Source organism: Dipodomys merriami, unplaced genomic scaffold (genome assembly GCF_024711535.1).
Source record: "Dipodomys merriami isolate MVZ:Mamm:240054 unplaced genomic scaffold, mDipMer1.0.p SCAF_106, whole genome shotgun sequence".
In the NCBI taxonomy this organism is placed as follows: domain Eukaryota; kingdom Metazoa; phylum Chordata; class Mammalia; order Rodentia; family Heteromyidae; genus Dipodomys; species Dipodomys merriami.
In genome coordinates, this window is record NW_027202338.1 from 329,656 (window position 1) to 347,963 (window position 18,308).

The 18,308-nt window shown below is 50.8% G+C and overlaps 1 protein-coding gene across 5 annotated transcripts in view; it reads left to right on the plus strand.

Annotated features, from left to right (window-relative positions):
* Window positions 1-1,150: 1,150 nt before the first annotated feature.
* Window positions 1,151-18,308, plus strand: part of LOC138812540 (alpha-actinin-4) — a 58,975-nt gene continuing 41,817 nt past the window's right edge. For 3 of the 5 annotated variants that reach the window (XM_070000533.1, XM_070000516.1, XM_070000508.1), the window contains exon 1: window positions 1,153-1,415. In XM_070000533.1, coding sequence (XP_069856634.1) covers window positions 1,251-1,415 — 165 coding nt within the window. In that variant the 5' untranslated portion in view covers window positions 1,153-1,250. Of the gene's footprint in view, window positions 1,416-18,308 lie in introns of all 5 variants that reach the window. The other 2 variants (XM_070000523.1, XM_070000500.1) reach the window with 2 other exon arrangements.

An 18,308-nucleotide genomic window follows, 5' to 3' on the forward strand; every position in this document is an offset into this window, starting at 1 on the left:
AGTGGCAACAACTGTCATCCAGGACGGAGGCCTGGAGGCAGAGCATGGTGCCTGGCACATTGGACAAGCAGCAAGAAGGCCAGCAAGCTAGAAGTAGAGGAGTAGAGGAACTGTGAGGGAAACAGAGGTCAGGTATGTGAAAGACCTGAGTCTGGCTGAAGCCTTAGGATTTTCTATGCTATTTCAAAGCTGAGCTGGTCTGGAACCAGGCAAAATGGACTCCTGCAGCCCTCCTGCCTTTCCTCAATTTTAGCTTTTACTCCTAAGTGTGGAGTCACAAGAGGGTTCTGAGAAGAGGGAGAAACATGAGCTAATCTAGGTTTTCACAACATCCTCTGCCTTTTTTTTTTTTGGCCAGTTAGGGGCTTGAACTTGGGGCCTGGGCATTGTCCCTGAGCTTTTTTGTTCAAGGCTAGTGCTCTACCACTTGAGCCACAGTGCCACTTCTGGCTTTTTCTGTGTAGATTTTTGAGATAAGAGTCTCAGGGACTTTCCTGCTTGCTTGCCCTGGCTTCAAACTATATTCTCAGATCTCAGCCTCCTGAGTAGCTAGGATTACTGACGTGAGCCTTCAGCACCCGGCCCTGAGCACTTTTTGATCAAGGCTGGAGCTCTACCACTTGAGCTACAAGTCCACTTCTGGCTTTTTTGGTGGTTAATCAATGAGCTTTTTTTTGCCAGGGTAGGCTTTGAACCTCTAGGATTACAGGCGTGAGCTACAAGCACCTGGCTCGGTCTGTCTTTAGGGTGAATGCATATAGTATGGTTTGGTATACAGTAGGCATTCAATAAATACTTGTTAAATGGGAATGCATTCCACGCAGGGCAGGTTAAGGCCGGAAAGTGAGCCCCACCTTATGAATCATTCAGCTCTCTGGCCCCGCCCACACGCGATGACGTGCAGGTTCTTGCTGGAGAAGGGGCGCGGCTCCTATTGGAGTAGGGCGGGGTCGGGGAAGGGGTGTGGGGGAGCGAGGTTTAAAAAAAAAAAAAGAGCAACATGAGTTTTGCGCCGGCGCAGAAGTCCACTGGGCGGTCTCAGTCTGTCAGGTGCGCGGGCGTGTACGTGCGCGCGCGCGGGCGGGTCGCGGCGGCGCAGTGCGCAGGCGCGGCGAGGGTAGTGCGCAGGCGCGAGCGGAGGGCGGGCTGTAGCAGCTGAAGCGACGGCTGCGGCGGAGTCTCGGAGCACAGGGGCGGGAGCTGCGGCCGGGAGTAGAGCGGCTGGTGGTCGAGCAAGAGGCGTCGGCGGAATGGTGGACTACCACGCGGCGAACCAGGCGTACCAGTACGGCCCCAGCAGCGGCAGCGGCAATGGGGCTGGCGGCGGGGGCAGCATGGGCGACTATATGGCCCAGGAGGACGACTGGGACCGGGACCTGCTGCTGGACCCGGCCTGGGAGAAGCAGCAGCGCAAGGTGCGCGGCCCGCGGGCCGGACGGGGGTGGGGCGGGCCGGGGAGGAGGGCTGCGGAGCCTCGGATGAAGGGGTGTGTGTGTGTGGGGGGAATCTCTGATGGGAATTGGGGGGGTTCTGGGGACAGGGAAGGAATTTGGAGTCCCGAAAAGAGATTGCAAGAGCTCGAGGAAGGAATTGGGAATCTGAAGGAATTAAATAAATAAATGCAAACAAAAACTGGCGCCCTGGTAGAGAATGTGAGAATCGAGGAAGCCTTAGTGGGTGAAGGAACAGGAGGGGCTGGGCGGGGAGTTATGGGGAATCGAGGAGGTGAATTTTTTTTTTTTGGTGGAGGGGGGGAGTTCGCGCTAAAATGGAATTGAGTCCGAGGGACGGTATTGCAGGGTCTTGAGGATGGGGTGGGAGAAACAAGATCTAGGAAAAGGTAAGAGTTCGGGGGTCTGGGGAACCCCGAGTATGGAATGCAGAGTGTCTGGAGAAGATTAGAATTGGGGGAAGCCTTAAGTTGGGAGGGGGTTTCTAAAGCTGGAAGTTTAAATAGAGGAGTGTGTGTGTGTGGGGGAAACCCCAGTGTAGCGAGAACAGGCTCAAGGAAAGAGTGGAGAGAAGTTAGGGATCTGTAAGAGGTTTGGGAAGGGGGAGAGAATTGTTGGGGTGCCCTGTTGTAAAGGGAAGAGGAGATAGGAAGATAAAGGGAATGAGCAATACATGGGTGGAGAAGCAAAGCATGGTACTGAGGGTGTTGGTGGGGGGGAGGGTATTTTAGAAAATGGTGGGAGGTGGAAATGGCTCCATAAAGGTCTTGGAGAGGAGCCTAGGGAAATGTAGTGTGGAAAGGGCTAGAAGGTGGGAGGGAGGACTAGCTGGAATGGCGGGTAATGGGAGGAGGGCTAGTTTGGAAAAGTGAAAATTTCCTTAGAAAGGGCAGGTGTGGCTCATACCTGTTTAACCCTAGTTACTCTGGAAGCTGAAATCTGAGGCTTGTGGTTCAAAGCCAGTCCAGGCAGGAACGTCCTAGATACTCTGATTTCCTGATTAACCAGCAAAAAAGCTGTGGCTCAAGTGATAGAACGCTAACTTTGAGCAAAAAAAGCTCAGAGACAGCACCCAGGCCCTGTGTTCAAGCCCAAGGGATGGCAAAAAGTGGGGGAGGGAGGTGTGATAGATAGACAGAAGGAGGGTGTTAAGTTTGGGGGAGGAAGAGATAGGAGCTCAGGAAGGATTGTGTCTTTGGGTGGTGGTAGGCCGGCCAAGCAGGTGAAGAGGTTTTAAAATGGAGCGTACTTTGGGGTGTGAAGGCAATGTAGGGGTCCCTCCTCGGTTGCAGAAGTGAGGTCAGAAGTGGAGCTGGAGGCCAGGAGAGGTGTTGAGGCCTTGGGAGTGATGGTTACCCAGCTTGGTTGGAATGGGAGGGAGGAGGGTGTGGAGTGGGCAGGGGAGGGGGTTGATGAAGTGCATGTGGAAGGTGGGAGGTACTTGAAGTTTGAAGTGTTTCTGAAGATCAAGATTTTCTTTCCACATTTGTTACCGATCCTTGGCTCTGTGGTTTCTCGTGGCAGAGCTGTCATCTGTACCATGGGGGGAATGAGAGGCGTTCCATTGGTAATTCTACCAAGGGGCTTTGTGGGAGACGACTCAGGATGGAGGAGTGTGTTTGGTGGAGATTTCTCAGACTCTTGTGTTGGGGCCGAAGGGCTGAGTTGGTTGCTGAGGGCTGAGCAAAGGGCGGCCTCTTCCTGAGGGGAAGGTGGGAGGAGCTGCTGTACCAGGGCAGCTGAGGTGGGGCTGGCATAACCTTGGCTAGATTACCAACGTCAGCACATTGTCCTCATCAGTCATGATGGAGTGGAGGGAGGGGAGCAGTAGTTCCCTGAGCTGGGGGGGGGTTTGTCTTACTAGCCCGACCACCGTGTTGACAGCAGGCATACAATACAAGTGATCTGGAGTCCCAACCATAATTGATTGCCCATGGCAGTGCCAGGTTGGAAAAGGGGAAAAGTTGCCAAGAGACCTGGAAAGTTGGGGGGGGGGGGACCGAAGACAGCAGTTTTGAGATAGTCTTGGATCTGTCTTCTCCATTTGTATGTAGGTGCTTGGGACAAGGAGCTAGCTGCGTCTTTTTTTCTTTCTTTTCCTTCATGTGGTGTGAATAAAGGATCTTTCTTGCCCTCCTGCCCACGTGCCTCCTCCTGCTCTTCCTTTGCCTCCCTTCTGAGTCAGGGTGTGTGCCCTTGGTGGTTGGAGTCTTTCTTGCCCACAGGGTGGGGCTGGGCCCTTTCAGGCCCCAGGCAGAAACGCCTGGCCTGTGGGGGGGGAGGGGTGTCATCCTTCCACCCATTGCCAGCCCCCTCCCTCCAGGGCCCGCCCAGGTAGAGGGAATACCAGCTGCTTTAGATGCTCTGGCCAGGTTCTCCTGCAAATATTTACACTTATCTGTTCTCTAGGGGAGAGGATCACTTTACCCTCCCACTCTGGGGGTCCCCGGGGTCCTCTGAATAAGAACAAGAGATGGGAGTAAATACAGCAGTGTATATTCTAAGAACCAGACTCACCCTCCCCATCCAGTCCGCCTGGCATTTTCAGTGTTTCATTGTCACTTCAGCGAATGATGGATTGCCTGTCTTGTCTCAGCGAGGCCAGTCCACTGGGCACCTGGAGAGTGACAGTCCTGTGAACGTCCTGTCCACATGTAACTCACATAGTCCAAAAACCTGTGTCAACTACAGTGGAAGCAGGGCGTGACCCAGGTCAGAGGGAGGGGCTTCTTCCCTTTGACCTGGCAGCCCTTTGCCCTAACTGGGAGCTCCAGACTTGAGGCATTGTCTAGTAAGTTAGGTAGCACAACAGTTTATTTGAGGAGGAAGGCCTTGGCTGTTGGAGGGGTGGGGGTGAGGGGAATAGAGAAGGACTGGTCTGGTCTTTGAGCAAATTCTTCTTTATAATTTTGAGCTGGGACCTTGCTCTGTTGTCCAGGCTAGCCTTGAACTTGTGGGACTTGAGGATCTTTCCACCCCATGAATAGCTGAGACTATAGACATGGCAAATCCTGAACAACTGTAGGGTTTTGTTTATTTGTTTTGTCCATCATGAGGTTTGAACTCTGGGCCTGGATGCTGTCCCTCAGCTCAAGGCAAGCGCTGTACCACTTGAGCCACAGCACCACTTCCAGTTTTCTGAGTGGTTTATTGGAGATGAGAGTCTCATGGACTTTTCCTGCCCGGGCTGGCTTTGAACTGTGATCCCCAGATCTCAGCCTCCTGAGTAACTACGATTACAGGCGTGAGCCTCTGGTGTCCGGCTCTGAACAACTGTAGTTTATTGGTCATTTTCCCAGTTTCTAAAAGAGGCCTGGGCAACCTTGTCCCTCCCTACCCCTGTGACACTTAACCTAAACTGTGTGTCACCGCCAGCTCACCCTCACCGCTGGCAGTGGCTTGAGGAGTCGCCTGGCTTGGCTTGCTTGCTAAGTCCCAGAACATTCTTGTTTGCTAGGCCTGGGTTTAGACCCTGACCTTTGGCTCAGACTTATTAAGTGTGAGTTAATCATTTGAAAGTTCTGATGGTGTTTTGCTTTTCTCCATGAAGGTTTTTTTTCCCCTTCTCATTTTTCTTCCCCCCCCCCACTTTTTTTTAAGTTTTATTGAAGGCTGATGATAGAAGCTTCAAAGTAGCCATCTGTTATTTTGCTCCATTACTCTAATTGCTTGCCTCTTAGGATCTGGCTAAAACTAACAGTTCCTTAGCAGTTTTCAGAAATGAATAATGTACTTTCCAAAAAAACAAAACAAAGCAAAACAACCCCCCCAAAACTTGGAGTTATCCTCTAGAAGTAGAACAATAAAACTAAAATCATTGGGGGCACTGGTGAATGGCTCACACCTGTAATCCAATCCTAGCTACTCAGGAGGTTGAGATCTGACAATCTGAGTTTGAAGCCAGCCTGGGCTAGGAAGTCCATGAGACTCTTTATCTCCAGCGATAGCGTTCTGCTCTCTCCCCTCCTCTGCCAGAAAATGTGTCTCAACACCTCACTTTTTTTTTTTTTTCCTGGTCGGTTGTGGGACTTAAACTCTGGGCCTGGGTGCTGTCCCTCAGCTTTTCAGCTCAAGGCTAGCACTCTACCACTTGAGCCACAGCGCCACTTCCGGTTTTCGGAGTGGTTTATTGGAGGTAAGAGTCTCATGGACTTTCGTGTCTGGGCTGGTTTTGAACCATGATCCTCAGATCTCAGCCTCCTGAGTAGCTAGGATTACAGGAGTGAGCCACTAGCCCCGGCAACACCTGACTTCCTTTTTTATTTTTGTTTTTTTGGGGTCCGGTCATTGGCCTGAACTCTGGGCCTGGGTACTGTCCCTCAGCTCTTCAGCTCAAGGCTAGCACTCTACCACTTGAGCCACAGTGCCACTTCCGGCTTTTTTTTTCTGCCCATGTGGTGCTGAGGAATGGAACCCAGGGCCGCATGCGTGCAAGGCAAGCGCTCTACCACTGAGCCACCTTCCCAGCCCCCCTCACTTTTTTAATGACTGAAGTAGCAGTGATCTGGATGTTGTGGTACACACCGTTAGTTCTGGAGACTGAGGCAGAAGGGTGGTAAGTTCAAGGCCAGCTGGGGCTACGTAGCAAGACATAGTCAATCAGAGGTCCTGGAGCCTGGCCTGGGAGCACAGGGGCTGTTCACTGAGCTGCCTGAGAGTTGAGAGCTGGCACCTGCCACTCCACTAATCCTAGGTGGTACCAGGCATGGGACTGGAATTACCTTTGGCCTTTTAGAAACACCTTCCCTGCTTCCGTCTTCCCAGACCCGCTGAGAGGCTCCTTTGGCTCACGGGAGCTGACTCACCCTCCAGTTGGACTTGTGGTAAAGGCTTTCATTTAATGGAAGCCAATTGCTTGGCCTCAAAGCGCTGCCTGTGAGGAAAAGTGGGGTGGAGGACAATTCAAGAGAGCTGAGCTGGGCAGGCAGGAGGATCCCCAGTCACCCGCCAGCCTGGACTCCCTAGTAGACTCCCAAGAAGAAGAAGAAAGAAAAACTACAAATGAGGGTCATATGGAGGCGAGGGGCAGCTAGCCGGGGCTGCCCAGTGAAAACATTGCAGCAGGCTTAGACTGTCAGCCTGTGCTCTGAATCAGGTGGGGGAAGGGCTGGGCAGAGCTGGATGCCCGTGTCAGCCGCTGGGTGTGGGGGTGCTACCGTTTCAGCTCACTGGAGTCAAGGCAGACTTTGGCCAGACAGCGTCAGTGTCCTTTTGCAGTCATTCAGTGTGTGGTACAAGTTATCTGGTGCGGTGAGCAGATGACAGCAAGGAGCCAGGGCCAAAGAGGAGTTGATGTAAGAAGGGCCAAGGAAGCCAAGGCTGGGGTGCTAGGCTTTTGCCATGTTGCTTAATAGTGTGGATCTTAAAAATTGTCCGTGTGTAGGTGTGTCAGTCCTTGGGCTTGAACTGAGGAACTGGGCGCTGTCTCTGAGCTTTGTAGCTCAAGGCTAGTGCTCTACTACTTGAGCCATACCTCCACTACTGGCTTTTTCATAGCCGGAACTTTCCTACCCTAGTTGGCTTCAAACTGTGATCCTCAGCTCTCAGTCTCCTGAGTAGCTAGGATGACGATGTGTGAGCCGCCTGCACCCAGCTAGGGTTGTCATTTAAGAAATCATCCCTTGTCCTAGCTTTTGAAAGGGAGAAAGGAAGGGAAGGAGGAATTAGAGAACTACTCGTACATATCACTGTGTTGGTCTCCCCTGGATTTAGAGTGTTCTCGGCCAGGGTCACCCCACTCTATCCCTTCCCTGCCTCTATGTCTTTAGTGTACAGAATAACAAGAACACTCCTGTTACCTGGTATAAGACGCTTTTTTGTTTTTCCATGGAAATAAGAGTCAAGTGATAGAGGCAATTCAATGGCCAGGGTAACTGAAACACTGGCCTATTAAAGGGGAGACGGAAGTGTGTGAGCCCTACAAGCGTGAAAGAAGCATTTATTTCACAGGTGGTTCAAGAGCTCAAGATTACACTCTTTTAAGACAAGTTTAAACTTTGAAACATCAAAGAAGAGTTATAAAGAAACTTAGTTTTACAGTGTAGTCAGTGCAGGCGCCAGAATTTGTTATAAAGTGTCTGAAAGTGGCACAAGTATCACTCACTTTCCCTGGAGGAGGTTGATGAGTTACATTTTAGTTCCTAGCACAGATAGGCAGGGAGGGTAAGGTTCAGTGAATCAAAGAGCAGCAGACCCATAGACTTCAAATTCCTACCTCCATTTCAAGAATGGCCCTGTGGAGGGAAGCACAGTGCTGGCTGGCTGGGAAGGGGAGGGCTCTTCCTGAGGGGCATTTTGCGTACGTTTACCAGGCCTTGGTGTCTGTCCTTTACTTAAACCAGTGCTTGGTGGGAGGTAACTGTCTCCCAGGATTATAAAAAAAATTCCAGCCAGACACTACTAGCCTTGTGCCTGTCATCCTAGCTACTCAGGAGGCTGAGATCTGAGGATCACAGTTCAAAACCAGCCTGAGCAGGAAAATCAATATAACTCTCCAATTAACCACCAAAATGCCGGAAGTGGAGCTGGTGGCTCAAATGATGGACACTACCCTTGAGCAGAAAAGCTCAGGGACGGTTCCCAGGCCCTGAGTTCAAGCCCCAGGACTGTCATATTCTTTCTTTCTTTCTCTTCCCCCCCTCCCCACCAGCTGAGACATTTATCTTGATGTTGTGCCTTTTTTGGGTTGTGTGTTTTTTTTTTCCCCACATCTCCCTCCTTTCTGTAAACAGGCATGGACTTGGAATGCCCATGGAAAGTTGCTGTAACTTGCGTGCCTTTCATTTAGTGTGAACCACAGTTTTACTCTGGAAAAGGCCCAGTCCTTTTTCTTAGGTGTGATTTATTGCAGTGTTATCTAAAAACCAGTGGCTTGAATCTGGTCATGATTTTTGCTCTTTGGCACCTGTTGCCCGGCTAGCTCCTGTGTTCCCTGAGATTGGCTCCCCGCTTTTCTCCAGTCCCTTTCCCCTAAGAGTTGGGAACCCATCCTAGGTCTCAAGGAAGTACAGTGATTCCCTGAAATATTTCTCTCCTCACTTTTACTTTGATGTATGTAATAGTTATAATAGTTATCATTAAGTCAGTTTGAATTTGTTGCCTTAAGTTTTTTGTGTCAGTATTCAACTCTTAAGTCTCACTTATGCTGGGTATGCTTGAGCTGTATTCCTCTAGCCGCTCCCCCCAACCCCCCCCCCCCCGCCTCTTTTGTGCTGGACCTAGGGCTTGAGTGCTGCCCCTGAGCTTTTTTTTTTTTTTTCCCTCAAGGCTAGTGTTCTACCACTTGAGCCACTTCTGGCTTTTTTGGTGGCTAATTGGAGATGAGAGTCTCACAGACTTTACTGCCCTGGGTGACTTTGAACATGAGCCACTGGGGTCCATCTTTTTTCTGTTGTTGTTTTGTTGTTGTTGTTTTTGAGATGAGGGTCTCACTGACTTTGCTGGGGTTAACCTTGAGCTCTGAATCACAGTGCTGGGTTTACAGGCAGGCTTACCTTCGAATTTTGAAGGGAGCTTGATGTGGTACATGGAAGACCCAGTTTCCCCCGCTGTAAATAGAAAGGAAACCTCAAAAATAAATATACAGAGAATGAAACAACCTTCTTAGGTTCTGGCTAAATCCTGTTCCTGCAGTTTCTGGTCTGAGGCCTGATCTCTCGGTGGGGGAGGTGCAAAGGTACTAAGGACCCCCTACCAAGTAGAGACCTTCTCTTTGAAGTTTTTGATTTCAAAGGTTTAATGTAAGGTGGGGATAATTCTTGGAAAAAGTTTGTTCTCCTGGGGTGGGCCAGGCAATAATATATGTTGAAACCCAGAGCTTTCTGCTCATGATTGGACGCTTTATTTATTTATTTATTTTCTGTTGTGGGGCTTGAACTCAGGGCCTGGACACTGTCCCTGAGTCTCTTTGTGCTCAAGGCTATAGCACTCTACCACTTGAACCACAGCGCCACTTCCGTTTTTGATGAGTGGTTTATTGGAGATGAGTCTCTCGAGGCCTTTCCTGCCGGGGTTGGCTTCAAACCATGATCCTCAGATCTCAGCCTCCTGAGTAGCTAGGATTATAGGCATGAACCCACTGCCCAGTGTTTTGTTTTTTAAGAAACCTGACCAGGGGCTGGGAAGGTGGCTCAGTGGTAGAGCGCTTGCCTTGCATGCTCGAGGCCCTGGGTTCTATTCCTCAGCACCACATAAGCAAAAAGAAAAAGCCGGAAATGATGCTGTGGCTCAAGTGGTAGAGCGCTAGCCTTGAGCTGAAGAGCTGAGGGACAGCGCCTAGACCCAGAGTTCAGGCCCCACGACCGGAAAAAAAAGAAAAAAGAAAAGAATTGTGGACCCTGCACTACTGGCTCACTTCTGTAATCCTAGCTACTCAGGAGGCTGAGATCTGTGGATCCTGATTGGAAGCCAGCAAGCTCCCCCTTTATATGCCCCCCTCTTATTTCCAATTAACTACCAAAAAATGCCAAAACCGGAGGTGTGGCTTAAGTAGTAGAATATTAGCCTTGAGCAAAAAAGTGCCCAGGACCAGCACAAAACTCTGTGTGTGTGTGTGTGTGTGTGTGTGTGTGTGTGTGTGTGTGTGTGTGTGTGTGTGTGTGTGTGTGTGTGTGTGTGTGTGTGTGTGTGTGTGTGTGTGTGTGTGAATAGATACATAGAACAGATTCGTAGGGTGGCACTGTAGACAGGACAGCAGTGTTAGAAAGGCTGTGATTGCTCTGAGGAACTGGGTGAGGCAAGCCTGGGAAATAAATACCCTTGTGCCCAGCTTTCTGGGAGTGAATGGGGCTGCTGGGGACACAGCAGCACAATGGCATTGTGTCTTCGGCTCTAGGCAGGAATAAAGACAACATTGTGGTTTGTTTTATGCTTTTGAAAGTTTCCCCCCAAAGGTGTGGGACTGAGTGACGCTGGTCACTGGCTTTCTAGTGGGTTTTCTTTTCATCTCCTCCCCCCCCTCCCTTGCCCGTCCTGCCCCCCTTGCTGATGGCTTCTGGAGAGGGTGGAGGCCATCATCTAGATGGATGGGAGGCCAGGGAACACCTTTCATCTTATAATCTCCAAGTGTTCAAGATAAAGTTTTCATAGCTTACTCCGGACTAGTAATGACTGATGTTAAGAATGTCTTATTTAGCAGCCCTTCAGAGGGCACAGCAGGAATGAAAGTCTCTCTTTCTCTCTCTGAGTCTGTTTTGTCTGTCTGTCTGTCTCTGTGTGTGTATGTCTGTCTCTCGCTCTCTGATGGTGGAAGAAGCCAACCTGAGGCTAGAAGGATCACATGGAAGGAAGCTTGCAAATGATTCAGCGTCCAGCCATGCTGGATGTTGCTTTTGGGAGTGCCTGTGTGCGCATGTGTGTGCAAGGAGCTGTGTGTGGGTCTGTGGTTCATGGTGGGAAGGAAGGCCCTGATTACCAAAGGCGTCAGGCAGTGCTGGAAGCTGACTTCAGCCAGGGCCCTCAGGGTTCAAATGCTGGTGCTCTGGTCTGTCTAAATCGGATATGGAAAAGGTGTTGAGCTGCTGTCACCATAGAAATCCAATCCCCAGCTTACTATTTGGGGCAGTGGCACTGTACCCAGGGGCAGTGCCAATGTGGGCTGTTGGGCCCCTGGGCAGAAAACAAGAGTCTGCCAGCGCGCTCTCACAAGAAAATGCCTACATGTATAGTGGCCAGGCTGCTTTATTGGTAAAGGGCATGTGTTTGAAGCAGCTGGTGGCTTTGTGGCCTGTCCAGGGCCTTTGTCCTCCAGAGACTGGGAGCTGGAATCTCAGCTATGTGGGGTTTTTTGTTGTTGTTTTTTTTTTTTTTCTTTTTTGGTTTTTTTCCCTTTGTGGTGCTGGGGATTGAACTCCAGGCTTCATGCATGCTAAGCCGGTGTTCTACCTCTGAGCCATATCCCCCAGCCGTTATGCCATGTTTTCCTAGCAGGGCAAAATGTGTCTGCATTCCTCGCCTGTTCTCACAAACACACACAAATTAAAAAGAACTCTAAAGTTTCCAGCAAATCCCAAGAGCAAATACATTTTTTTTTTTTAAAGTGCATCCTTCCAGCTTTGTTAGTAAGCAAGCCTTTTCCTTCCTTCTACGCCCCCTTCTGGGTTAAGATCACGTGAGAAAAATGGTTCCCATCCTACTGTCTGAAACTACAAAATGCTTCCACAACACACTGCAGGGCTATGCCCGACTCAGCTTGTGTTTGGAAGAGCCAGGTTTTCTTTGTTGTGTTGTTGTTTTCTCACTTTAAGACTTCTGTGATCTTCCAATTCTAGCCTAGGAAGTAAACTCAGTTTCAAATTCAAAATGTCTGGAACCGCCGACTTGCTAGGCTGGTTCTTGGGCTGTCTGGTGAATGGTCCCTCCTTACAGGCTGTCCGCGGGCCAGTCAAGATTCAGGTCTTCAAGTCTTGGAAGGGAGCCAGACAGTAAACATCACTGGAGTTGTGAGGCAGTTACTTGAGCCATGTGTTGCCAGGACTGTGGTTGGATTTGACTTTCAGTAAAACAGAAAGGCCTGTATCAAGATGTGTTTTTCAGAGATGTTGGCTTTGGTCCCCTCAGCACTCTGTCCCCTGCTGGGGTGAAAGGAAACACCTAGACCATCAAGGGAAGGGTCTTCCCTTTGTAACTTAATTTTTTATGTGTGCTTTGATCCTGGGGCTTGAATTCAGGGCCTGGGTACTGCCCCTGAGTTCTTTTTCTCAAGGCTAGCACTCTACCACTTGGAGCTACAGCACCACATTTGGTTTTCTGGTGGTTAATTGGAGGTAAGAGTCTCACAGACTTTTCTGCCCAGGCCGGCTTTGAACTGCAATTCTTAGATCTTAGCCATCTGAGTATATGCGATTAGAGGCGTGAGCCACAAGCTGCTGGCTCCCTGGGTTTTGTTTTGTTTTGTTTTGCCCAAGGGTAGCACTCTTCCATTTGAGCCATAGCTCCACTTCTGGCTTTTTTTTTTAAGTGCTTTTTATTTTTTTAAATAATTTCAAGTGAGCGCATAGTTTCACAGTATTGTGGGATAGTGATACTTAAAGTCACAAACACATTTTAACCTTCACAAGACAAATTGTCTTTTTAGTGCTTTTTAAATGCTTTATTGGAGATAAGAGTCTCTTGGACTTTCCTGCCTGGCTTTGAAACATGATCCTCAGATCTCAGCCTCTTGAGTGGGAAGGATTATAGACCTGAGCAATTAGGGCCCCTGACCCCTTTGTAACTTTCATGGCTCAGTGATGAAGGACCACTATAGAAGAGAATTGGGTCTGTTGAAGACTGTCAACCATTTTAGGAGTCCTCTTTCTTTTTTATTTTTATTTTATTTTATTTTAATTTTTGGGTCCAGTCTGGGCCTGGGCGCTGTCCCTCAGCTCTTCAGCTCAAAGCTAGCGCTCTACCACTTGAGCCACAGTGCCACTTCCAGCTTTTTTTCTTTTTGCTTATGTGGTATTGAGGAATTGACCCCAGGGCCTCATGCATGCAAGGCAAGCGCTCTACCACTGAGCCACCTTCCCAGCCCTAGGGGTCCTCTTTCTTACCTCCCCTCTTCCCGTAGGAACTCCCGCTTCCCACTCCACTTCAGATCCAAAGGGAATAAGCATAGACCATAAAAATAGAAGACTCCAAGTGCACCAAGTTCTCTATAAGCAGCCACCTAGCTTTGAGAAAGTTCTGGGCCTCTTTAGTAAACAAGCCCAGAACAACCCTGGCCAAATACGGCCTGCTCCAGGGCCTTAGGGTTAGTGTAGGAGACAGCTTTCTTGCCTAAAAATAAATGTGTGTTTCTATCAAACATTCCAGGCATAGTTAAAACATGAGGCAACCGAGGAGCCAAGGAGGTCTGTGGGTGCAGTCACGCGGGAGGGCAAGGGTCCTGGGGAACCACAATTGAGGAACCATGCACCAAGTGTCCTGTTTTCACAGGTTGGTGGGGAGACAGGTAGTAAGCTGCAAACCAGCAAGGGGACTTTAACCTCAGGAAGGGTTGGGTGCTGCAGAGTAATGAACAACAACTAGGTGGTGCAAGAAGAAGTTAGAAATAGACCATGGATCAAGAACTTGGGAGGCTCAGGTAGGAGGATTGCCAGTTCCAGGTCAGCCTGGGGAGCTACATAAGAAGACCTTGTCTGAAAACAGAACAACAAAAAAATTCTGTTTCTCTTAAACCATGTAACCAAAAAGACAAAGAAATGTGCCATGGCCGTTGAAGCTGCAGGCCTAAGTAACAGAGCCAGACTTGGGCAGGGGGGAGGAGGACGGGGATGGTTAGGAGCAGGGAAATGGGTCTTGGAACTTTTCTGAATGTGTCCAGGTGAGGAATCTCAGAGTTCATTTCCTGACCTCTGACAGGCTCTGGAGTCCTTCCTCCCCGCCCTCCGTCCCATCCCCCCCCCCCCCCCCCCCCCGCCTGATCAGAACTGACTTCTAAAGTGGGAACCCATCACTGCAGAGCATAAACCAGACAAAAAGCCTCAATTATCTCTGTGATCGTGGCCGCAACAGGCACCTGTGTTTGATTAAAGCCTCAGTCATTCTTGAATCTGGAGTTTTATGGTACTGTGCTCATAAGGCTTTGTAGTGCGACTCTGGGAGCTGGCTTTTACCACGGGAACCAGCTCCAGTGCCTCCCCTGTCTTCCTGATCCCTCCAGAGGCCATTTCTACCTGGTCAGATGCCACCTTGCTTCCAAAGCATCTTTTTTTTTTTTTAAAGTATTGATTGAGTCTCCCACTTTGAAGCCTGATTTCTACACTGGCCTCTTTTCTGTCCTGGCCCTATCCACCCCTCTTTCAGGCCATTCTGCATTTACTCCTTGTCCCTTTGGTCAGGTGGGGGCTAGGACGGTTGGTGCTGGTTCTGCAAATGGTGCTGGTTCTGCAAATGACACAGACATGCGGCTGTATTCAGTCTGAGGCATTGGGCTTTCTTGTGGCCCACTGGAAGCCAATCCCAGAACGGGTAAATTCATTGAGCCAGGGCTTCCTACTTGGAGTGAGCTTGTCAGACTAGTTGTGTGGCTTTGCTCAGGGAGGGAGGAGCTGAGACAGAGAGCTTGGGGCTATCAATAAGCACACATCACACACAGCCCGGCAAGTTATATCCTGGAAACTATGGCTGGGATCTCCCTGCCCTCCCCCTCACAGATCCGTGGCAGACATCTTCCCTGTCAACAGAATATAAAGCAGTGACGGAGGCCCGGGTGTCTGCAATGGCACAGGCAGCCCCACCCTCCTGCTTCCCCTGGAAAGGAGATGGCGCAGTCTCCATGCTCCTGGCATTCTGCCATGTGAACTTGCTATTTTTTTCCCCTTCTTTTTGTGCTAGTAGTGGGGTTTGAATTCAGAGCCTGGGTGCTGTCCCTGAAAGTTTCCCCCCCCCCCCAAAAAGCTGGTGCTCTCTCACTTGAGTCACAGCTGCATTTCTAACTCTTCAGTGGTTCATTGGAATTAAGATTCTCACAGGCTTTCCTGTTCGGTCTGGCTTCGAACCATGATCCTCAGATCCCAGCCTCCTGAGTAGCTAGAATAACAGGCATGAGCCACTGGCACTGGGCTTGCTAAATCTCTTTTAAGTGGCTGTATGGGAGGACAGATGAGTGTGTACGTGTCCCCTGACACATAAAAATAAAACTTCCTTTTTATAAAAATCTATTCCGAGTAGGCAGAAAGGATGTGGGAAATGGAAAATGTGTCGGATTATATTGAGTCCTAGCTCACGTCTGAGATCCAGCGGTAAGTTTCCATGGTGGGTAGCTTAGTATGCATTTATGCAGAGCTGAACCCGCTCCAAGTGGTTGCTGCAATGAACAGGCTTTCTTGTGTGTGGAGGGAGGTGTGGGGGGAGTCGCCTCCTGTCACACTGGAAAAGTTGCCCCTTGGATAGCAGAATGGAGTGAGCGTGGACCAGAGTGGGCCTGCATTTTACAGCCAGCCAGCTAGCTTCTGGTGTAACATGATGAGTTGGGGCTTTGCGGGCCCTGGAATCCAGCGCTCAGGTAGAAACATGACCGCCAGGGCCAGACAACAGCCCTCACTGGGCCCCTGGGCACACCGAGCGAGCTCCGTGCCGAGCCTTTGGGGTATGAGAAACCGGAGCCCTGGCCCCTGCTCTCCTGGAGCTCACTGGGTAGTACTCAAAGCCACAGGAGACTCAAGAGTGCATAGCCCTCTCGCTGTGTCCCGGGACAGGCAAGGGGTGCATCAGGCCAGGTTGGGTCAGTCATGGACACGTTCATAAAAGAGGTGAGTGTGCTCTGCCCTAGCTGCCTGCAGGTTTCGGGGGGGGGGCGGCAGATGTTAGGAGGCCCCCCCCATGTGTGACCACACAACACAACCACCCTTCCCCAGCCAGCGGTTTGGGGGCAGCTTTGGGTCTGAGGGGTGAGGTACCTTGCTTGTTCTAGCTTAGAGAGGCTTCTGGGTCCCAGTCCATCTAGGTGCAGAGCCGGTGGCCGGATGACCAGGGTAGGTGTGTACCCCCTGCCTGCTGAGACCCCCCTCCTCAGGAGAAGCACCCTGTTTTTGAGTTGGGGCCGGGTGGGTGGGTCTGCATGCTGCCTTGCGGTGCAGATGATCCCTCAGCCTGGGAACCACCATCCTGTCCTGAGATCATAGAGGTCCGTGGGGCGACAGGAGGCTGGCTAGGGTGGGTGCCATCCCCAGATGAGGATCTGCACGCCTGCCATGCCAAGCTTTTAGGTGCTATTCTTTACATAAAAAGCCTTAGAGCAGGCCTGTGGGCTTGTGGAGCCTAGAGTTCCCATCCCAGGCAATACTGTACTCTGCTTTAAAAAAAATAAAACAACAAAAACACCTCATTCGGGAAGCTTATGGATAGATGTGGTGACTCAAATACTGCCGTGCCCAGAACTGACGGTGTGCAGTCGCTGTCTGCTTTCGATGTGGGTGAAGGCGCTTTCATTGGTACCTGATGTTGGATGTAGCTCAGCGCAAGAAAATGACGTGGGTCACACCATCCAGTAAAACTTGTTCTCCATCCTTTAGATTGCCTGGGTCTGTGGTTAGCTGTGGAAGGGCTGAGTGGTAGGTATCGCCTGAGCTGGGGCTAGTCTCTAGCCTGGTACCCATGGGGAGAGAGGGCAGAGGATGCCTGCAGCACCACTTTCTTTTGCTCTTTCTACCTGTGGAGCTCTCTAGACAGGGCCTGCCTCCCTTGAAAAGGCAGACAAGTTAGGGAGGTAGAGAACCTGGGGCTCTTCACCTGTAGTTGATTAATATAGTACTTCACCCTTCTCTGGGGAGAATATTTCCTAAGGTAGAATTAGCAGGATTTTCAGGGGCCCATGAGCTGGCCATATTGGTACACATGTATAATCCCTGCACTCAAGAGACTGAGGAAGGAGGATCCACTGGTTTGAGATCATCCTGGACTGCCTAGCAAGACCTTGTCTGGGGATGAAAAAGTGTCTTGTGTGCTTCCAGGTCTGGAGGTGTCACCTGCTCAGCTGGTAGGTTAGCGGATAGCACCCCACCTCCTCACCAGAGAAAGGAGGCAGCTCAGGTGACAACAAGATCCCTGCTGTCTCCTAGCCTGGATAGCTACACTGGCTCAGGAGGCAGCTCTGAGCCCACGGGAGAGGGCTTGTGGGCCCCCCCCCCATGCCTGCAGTGAACAGTGTTGGTGTGGGGGCGGGGAGTCAGAGCTGGACTCCACCCCACTCCTTAACCTGCATCCTGCCCTGCCCTGGGCCGGTCACAGGGGCTGCAGCTTCTCTGGCCTCCTTGGAAAAAGGGCATCACTCTGCCTCCCAGGACGATTCCAAGGATTAAACAGGATAGAGTGTGTGAAGCACTTGGCACAGCGCCTGGCACATTGTAAGTGCTCAGTAATTATTTTAGCAGCTCCCCTCCCGTAGCCAGGTGGGGGCTGCGGCTCCAGCCTCCTCTTCAAAGGGCTTGAAAGTGCTGCCCAAATGTGCAGCACAGTGGAAAACCCAAACATCTATCCTCTTTCCTGAATACCCCCCCCCCCCAACTCTGGAGCCTAGCCCCAGCCAGCAACTTCAAAGAAGCATCCTCCATCCAGTGGCAACCGACACTGGCTGCTAGTGACGCGGCCTGGCCCTCCCAGCCTGCCGGCCTCTGTGTCCATCTGGGCCTCATTATCTGGGAGGTGGCTTCCAGCTTCAGAGTTTCGAGCCCTGAACAGATCTGTGTCTGGATGAGCCATAGGCAGTGCCAGGAAGACTCTTACATGAGCAATTGAACTTCCTAAGTTTTCTGTCTTTCCCCCAGGTCTCCTCTTTTCCCAGTCCCTCCCCCCCAAAAAATCAAAACCCTATCAACTCAAGTTAGAAACAACCCACAGCCTGTTACATACTATGGAAATAGTAAGGGCTTCCCACTGATCACCCCAAAATAACAGTCCAGAAAGACTAGTGAAGGGTGCCAAGAGGCCCACAGGAGCACATGGGACTTTCTGGAAGGCCTAGAGGAGCAGAGCCCCCGCTCCAGGAGGCCTTCCCTGCCCTAAGAAGCTTCTCCTGCCGGCTGCTCCATCCTCTTTCCTCCCGCCCCACCCCCCTTCCCGGGGTCACTTCCTGATGCCATTCCACAACTTAGCCCCTATCCCCCCTAAAAGCAATCAAATCCACAACCTAATAAGGCAAAAGAATGAGGAGAATGTCCGCCTCCCAGCCTCTCCCCTAACAGGCCCGGGCCCACAGCAAATTTGGAAAATGTTACAGCAGAGTGACAACTAACTGACTGACTGGAGGGCGGGGGGGGGGCACTGGTGTGGCCATTTTCAGGAGCTCCCATTGTCGGCAGGACCCTGGGGGAGGCCACCCGGCTGGGCTCGTGCTTTCCAAAGCAGGGGAGGGAAAAGTATATGGAAAGTCACAGC